The sequence below is a fragment of the Otolemur garnettii genome, unplaced genomic scaffold (assembly GCF_000181295.1).
Source record: "Otolemur garnettii isolate 467f Iridium unplaced genomic scaffold, OtoGar3 scaffold00046, whole genome shotgun sequence".
NCBI lineage: Eukaryota > Metazoa > Chordata > Mammalia > Primates > Galagidae > Otolemur > Otolemur garnettii.
Window position 1 is genome coordinate 11,178,206 of NW_003852441.1, and position 7,527 is coordinate 11,185,732.

Here is a 7,527-nt window from a genome sequence, read left to right on the forward strand (position 1 = left end):
GCCCGGGCTGGGGATTCGAACCCACCACCTTAGGTGTATGTGGCTGGCGCCTTAGCCGCTTGAGCCACAGGCACCGAGCCTAAAGATTTTCTTGTTCAATCTTTCTACCTTCAGATGGAGGAACTGAGTCTCAAAAAGTCAGAGTAACAAGCAGAGATTTACCAGCAGAGGGAGCTCTGAATTTAGAATGGCTGGCTCCCAAGTCACATTCAGTCCTCTACACTGTGTGGGCTGTGGGTGTTGGAGGGCTGTTCTGTGTCAGACTACAGGGAAAAGTGGTTTGGGGCCCTGGTTTGACCCCAAATCAGGAATGTTTACCATAGCTGCAGCTAGGTCAACTTTCAGATGCCAGCTTGACACTCTATTTGTCCACACATGGGATCCTTCATTATTCTCCGTCCCATCTTGAACATCTTCCTGACCTCTCACCTGATTTCCCCCCAGAGGCCCCTGGGCACCTACCCAGATGAGCACTTTACAGAGGAGGCCCCACGGCGGAGCATTGCTGCCTTCCAGAGCCACCTGGCCCAGATCTCAAGGGGCATCCAGGAGCGGAACCAGGGCCTGGCACTGCCCTACACCTACCTGGACCCTCCCCTCATTGAGAACAGTGTCTCCATCTAAGCCCCTCCTCATACCTCCCTGGAAGAAAGGAAGATCCAAGCATGAGGAGGGCTAGCTTTTCAGGGTCCTCCAGACCCTCCCATCCTTCCTGTTCTCAGTCAGCCTGAACTTTGTTTTCTACATGCAGAGAACTTTTCCAGCCAAGATAGCTCCAACATCATATGAACTGGGCCAGAGCTGTGAGGGATGAGCACAGCAGTGTCCAGGGTGTAAAGCCGCTGACTAAAGTCAAATGCACAATAGGCCTTCCAAGAAGGCTGCTTTGGGTAGCCTCATGCCCCAGTCTCCTCTGGAAATCTATCTCTCCCCACCCCCCAGGGATGCCAGCTTGGGTTTCTGAGCTCTCCTTCCTAGTCTTTCCTAGTCCTCCCACATCTCCTACCATGTCTTTTACTTTTCTTTTACTCAACCCTAAAACCAACTAACACAGCTTCCTTCTCTGAAAGAGCCTGGAAACTGGACACAGCTGTGTGCCTGGATCTGCCATGTCTCCTTTGCCCTTGGCAGCCCAGCTTTCCTGGACCTCTAAATACAGTTCCCAGGGACAGCCTGTGTGTGTACGTGGGGGTCTCTCTCCAGCTCTCATCCTACCTCTCTCTGATCCCATTTTTTCTTTATGTCCTTGAACCCAGTGAGTTCAATAAAAACCAACATAATGTATTTGGCTCCCATTTTGTTTTTATGCTGTGGGTGGAGGTGCCAGGGGACATCAGATATAGGGAGCAGCAATGAATCCATATTTGAATCATCTATTCCAGAGCCAAGAAGCTTCCTAGCTCTATCCACATCCAGCCAAGACCCATATTCCTGCCTTCCCCTCTCAGAGCACATAATCAGGATGTGAAGGAACACCTGGACTCAAAGGACTGATAGGGAAAATGGTATTTTGCAAAGTCTTAGAGCCTAACTTCTAATATAACCTTCATACAATATAATTGATACATAATAATACTATTTAAAAAATTAAACAGTTAATGTAGTCACCGAAATCCAGTTCTTCTCCTGGACACATGGAAAACTCAGCCTCTGTCCCTCTTATGGGTGAGTAGAGTCATCAGAATGAGTTTGGGCCGAGTTCTGAGCAGAAGTGATGCTGGTCATCTCCAGGCTAACGTGGAGACCTCAGAGTTCTCTCTGCTTCTTTATTCCTGAAGCAGGTGTTGAAATGGCACTTGCTCATGTATCTGAGGGACTAGACCAGAAGCCCCCATTGACTAAGTTGGACATGACACTGAATGAGAAATAAAATTTTGTTGGGTGGAGCCATTGATGTTTGGGGATTGTTTATTGCAGCATAGTCTAACCTATCCTGACTGAATGGGTGGAACTCCGGGAAGTCTAATTTTCTCCCTTATGGACTCACAACCCTTAAAAATAGAGATTTGTGCAGCCTTCAAGTAAGTTATCCCTGTCTTCTCTCTCCACAGCCCCAATGCCTTCCTGGTTTTTCTGCTTCCCTAGATCTCAGATCCAGCCCATCTTATTTCCTCTGCCACCTCAGTCAAATTTTGTGCCTGTCTCTCTGGCCAGAGTCAAATTGTCTTTGGACAATAACAGAGTAACTGCTCTTCCATCCCTGTGTACTTGTGGCAGGAGGATCAGATGGCTTTAGTGTCCGGAATAACCGGCGATCCACCCAGAGCCTTACCTGGCTAAGGACTTTGCTGAGTGTAGTCTCACAGCCTGGCCACAGACCGTCACCAATGTTCATTCCTCCAGTTAGTAGGGATCCACCAGCTGCCCTGGCCTGGGCTGCTAGCATCTGAGAAATCAAAAAGTGCTTGCAGCACAAGTACAGTTTCCACAAAAAGCTAACCACAATTCCTCCCTAACCAAACAGCCATCCCAGGGTCGCAGCCACGGTTCCATGACCTGGGAGAAAACACCGCCCATATCTTTCCCCCAGCCTCTTTCAGCCAAGAATCTTCTCCCTTTAACCAAACCCCTACACTGTGTGTGTGTATGTGTGTGTATCTGTGTGTGGTGGGGGAGGCTGTCTTTGACTGTTGGATTTCCTTTTTTTTTTTTGGAGGTGTATCTTTAGTTTTATTTATCCATCCATCAGTGCTAGATTTACATCCATAATTTAATCCCTCAGGTCTTTTGATTTACTGCATTTTCATCCCATTTGATTATATATTGAAACAAATATAAAATGCTGCAAAGGACCAAATATAATAGATAGTCATCTTGGGAAGTGTCTGTGGCTCAAAGGAGTAGAGCGCCAGCCCAACATGCCAGAGGTGGCGGGTTCAAATCCAGCCCTGGCTAAAAACTGCAAAAAAACCCAAAAACAAATAAATAGATAGCCATCTATTCAACAATCAAAATGCACTGATATTGACCTTTTTTTTTTTTTTTACAAGGTTCAAGGTTTAATGACATGAGCATTAATCCAAAATGCACAAACTTCAATATGTATTGAGCATGTGGCTATAAATGCAAATGGCACATGTTCCTTCTGCAGAAGCTCATGACCTAAGTAGAAGAGGCAGAAACAAACATCTATAGTACACAATGGATAAATTTCTAATATCTTTAATTATACATTAACTTTAGTAACTGGATAATATCATTGACATTCTCATTTTTCAAAAGAGACCTAACAAAGCATAAAGTTGAAATTGTTGCTAAAAGTGAAAATATGAAATATTTTCCAAAATGAAAAAAATTCAAAAGTTTATAAAAAATACAGTCAAAAAATAAAACTGGTTAGAAATAAAAGAAATTGGCTGGGTACAGTGACTCCCACCTATAATCCTAACACTCTGGGTAGGCCAAGGTGGATTGCTTAATAAGCTCAGGAGTTAGAGACCAGCTTAAGCAACAGAGAGATCCGTGTCTATTGAAAACAGAAAAACTATGCAGGCATTATGGTGGGTGACAATAGTTCCAGCTACTTAAGAGGCTGAAGCAAGAGGAGTCCTTAAGCCCAGAGAGTTTGAGATCGCTTGGCTCCATGCCTGTAGCTTAAGCGGCTAAGGCACCAGCCACATACACCAGAGCTGGCAGGTTTGAATCCAGCCCAAGCCTACCAAACAACAATGACAACTACCCCCCCTCCAAAAAAAAATAGCCAGGCACTGTGGTGGGCACCTATAGTCCTAGCTATTGGGAGATTGAGGCAAGAGAATCACTTAAGCCCAGGAGTTAGAGGTTGCTGTGAGTTGTGATGCCACAGCACTCTACCCAGGGCGACAGCTTGAGGCTCTATCTCAAAAAAAAAAAAAAAAGTTTGAGATTGCGGTGATCCATGATGCCACAGCACTCTACCCAAGGTGATAGAGTGAGACTCAGTCTCAAAAAAACAAAAAAACTCAAAAAACCCCCACAAAATAAAAGAAATTTATTGCAGATTAAAAAGGCAATTATTAATACATGTACTCTTTACTATGTAATTAGGTTTATAATAGAAGTATAAACCAGAAGTTACCTTTGGATGGTTCCAGAAGAAAAAATATATAAGATTGGGTAAATCTTTCACTTAGATAGAAAAAACAAACCCTTATTTTATAGACTGAAAACAAAAAGAAAAAGAAAAAAAGAAAAGCAAAAGCTTCAAGATTCTAAGGCAAATGAAACTTTAAAAATCTAGTAGAATTTACTAATTGATCATCCCTTAGCTTTTTACTACATATTATTTTTTATTTCTAGTCCACACACAATGTATTCCTAGAACATAAAACCAAGGCATCTTCAGATACGCATTTGTCTTACAGGCACAGTAAGCCACATTTGTGTGTAGTTCAGCTATCTCAAACCATTTTGGTAAAGAATGCATTCAGCTATTCATGCAACAAATATTTACTGAGCACTAAGTACCAGGTATAGTTCTAGAATCTGAATGCAAAATAGTAGATAAGACTGGATGGATGAACAGACAAATAGATGGATAAATAGGATGGAGAAGAAGAGAGGAACAGATGATGTCAGGGGAATGAGCTTCAGTTACATACCAGGCAGATAAACTAGGAGACTAAAACATTTAACTCAAGTTTCATTAAGTATCTGCATCTATTTTCCCAAATTACAGAATAGTGACTGCTACTTTTGAAACTAATTATTAGCAATAAACTGTTGGTTCCAATAGCCATTCCAGCCACAAGGCAAGAAAAGGCACAATGCTATCAGAGAACATTTACTTTACATTTAGCAGTAACCTATCTATGGGGAAAGAAGAGGGGACAGTACATGAAAATAAATATGATATGTGAGTAAAATTATCAGTAAACATACCTTTCAGATAAAAAACAGCTCTTGTGAGGATTTAGATTTTGACAAGATTCTAGGCTGCAATGAGATGATGAAGAAAGTTGCTCTGACTGCAATTTGTCTGTACCACTCAAACTTCCTTCAGTTACAGGTGGGGTCTTTATGTATTTTCTTCCTGACTCCGTTCTCAGGACATTTGTCAATATAACTCTGGGTATCCTTTCAGATAAATTAAGGCTTTGATGAAGAGGTTCTAATTTTTGACATGTCTCTATAGAGGCTGTCAACAGATGTCAAAGGCAATGAGTCTGATTATACCTTGTTGGCATCACATAAATTAGCATCATTTCTAGGTAGGGTCTTTCTGAATTTTCGTCCTAAATTCATCCATAGGACATTTGTCAACATAACTTTGAGTTGCTTTTCTGGTGATGACTTAGAACTGACAGTACACCCATGGGCAATTTTTTAAAATTTATGTTCTCGAGAGATGACTTTATTTCTTAAGCTTCTTCTCCACTCCCGCAAAGGGAGATCCCAGCAGTCTAAGCGTCTCAATTTGTACAGTGGTCATTGAACATGAACATCTTCTGGTTTTGCATTTAACATCTTTCCTATCTAAAACTCTGATAAGTCAGATGATGAAGACTTTTTCCTTTTTCCTTGTGTGACAATTTCGGGTGAAGATCGCCGTCACCCGAGCTTCCTCTTGCCCATCTTCTTCTCCTGCTGGAGTTGCAGTTGCAGGCGCTGTCACCTCAATACTCCTCAGGCTTGGAGGAGGTGGGAGGGGCTGATATTGACCTTTTTAAAAACATCTCTGAATAAGAATTTTTGTTTCTTTTTCTTTTCTTTTCTTTTTTTTGAGACAGAGCCTCAAGCTATCGCCCTGGGTGAAGTGCCATGGCTTCACTGCTCACAGCAACCACCAACTCCTGAGCTCAAGAGTCTCCTGCCTCAGCCTCCCAAGTAGCTGGGACCACAGGCACCCGCCACAATGCCTGACTATTTTTTGGTTGCAGCGGTTATTGTTGTTTGGTGGGCCAGGCTGGATTTGAACCCACCACCTTAGGTGTATGTGGCTGGTGCCTCAGCTGTTTGAGCCACAGGTGCCGAGCCAGAATTTTTTTTTTTAATGCGTGAATTTTATTTTATTTTTTTAAAGTTAGAACTATTGTTATTTATTTATTTTTTATTTTTTTATTCAGTCATTTGTACATAGATCATAAATACATTTATGCCATCATGGGATTCAATGTGTAGATTATTTGTACAAATCGGAGTGCTTACATCCTACTAAACAACATAGCCTTCACCACTTTTACCCTATTACAGAATTAAGACATTTGTGCTCTACACCTGATAAATCCAACTTGTACTTGCAATATACTCCATAGGTTGACTGTTGGATTTTCACTTCCTGCATTTGTGATTTCTGGGAGAGGATCCTCAGCCACCGAGCACAAAAGGGGTGTGTTTGAGGCTATCTCACATGCAGATCCCTACCTAAGAATTTAGTCCAAATCACCCTAGAACGAAGATTTATTCACCCTAGAACGAAGTTTAAGGACTAAGAAACGCCCAGAGGCGCCCCCTTGTGGCCAGAAGGGCTGCGGTCGAGGCTGAAAGTGTAGGGCCCTTCTATCCCTGGCTTTGACTTAGAATCAGCAGAGTAAAGGCCTAAGTACCCTCGGGCAACCCATCCCCCAACGAGGAGAAGATGAACATTCCCTGACCTCCACACAGGTAGCATTAGAAGATATGCCTATCGTAAAAAATGTCCCTGAGTCAGAGAAGGAGGGGCCAGGGCGGATCATTGGAATCTGGTTTCCCAGAAAGCCATCTTGGAGGAAGATTTATTGGGGGACACACCCAGTCACATACAGGATTTCTGCCCTGACTCTGGGCACCTCTGGGGACAGGATGTGGGACAGGGGGTTCACATCAAGCTGCCAGAGCCAGTGAGATAGGGGGCTTCTTCCAGCTTTCACGCAGGGACACCCCTGCCTCCCTTTTGGATCAGCTTGAAAGGTCAACTGGTGTAGGGAGAAGTGCACCAGCCCTCTCTCACCAGCTGGCCTTAAGCAAGTCCCTCTGGCTTGGTGGCCCAAATCTGCCAGATAAATAGGTGGGACAAGAAGACCTGGAAACTCCCTTCTAGCGTTGACATTCTAGAATCTGCTTGCCACATGGCACTTGTCTCTCTAGACACTGTTCTTGACATTGGGGAAGTGGCTGTGAATTTCCCCTCTGCTTCTGTGGCTGGTGGAAGAGACTGACAATAAACATAAACAGTTAAATATTTCTGTACTGTAGTAAGTGCACTTGGAGACACAACCAGGTGGTGGGCAGCATGACTGGGGACTGTAAGAAAAATATTAGGTAAGATGGTCAGGGAAGGTGACCACTGAGATGTGACACTTGAGACCTGGATGGCAAGAACAAAACACTCTTGAAGCAGCTTGGGGAGAGGTTTCACAAACCAAGGATGATGCATGTGCAGGGCCCTAAAATCACATGTTTACAGAACAGAGAAGGCCAGAGTGGCTAGAAGAAGGTGCAGGGTCATGCATGGTCCTGTAGTCCTTGGTAAGACCTTGGCTTGGATTCCAAGGATAATACTGCTCTAAGCTCTGGTGAATTATTTTTTTCAGACAGAGTCTCAAGCTGTTGCCTTGGGTGGAGTGCTGT

The 7,527-nt window shown here is 43.4% G+C and overlaps 1 protein-coding gene across 1 annotated transcript in view; it reads left to right on the top strand.

Annotated features, from left to right (window-relative positions):
• Positions 1-881, top strand: part of ALOXE3 (arachidonate lipoxygenase 3) — a 24,568-nt gene extending 23,687 nt beyond the window's left edge. The window contains exon 15 of the mRNA XM_003791118.2: positions 445-881. Within this exon, the coding sequence (XP_003791166.1) occupies positions 445-624 (180 nt within the window). The 3' untranslated portion in view covers positions 625-881. The remainder of the gene's footprint in view (positions 1-444) is intronic.
• The last annotated feature ends 6,646 nt before the right edge of the window (positions 882-7,527 follow it).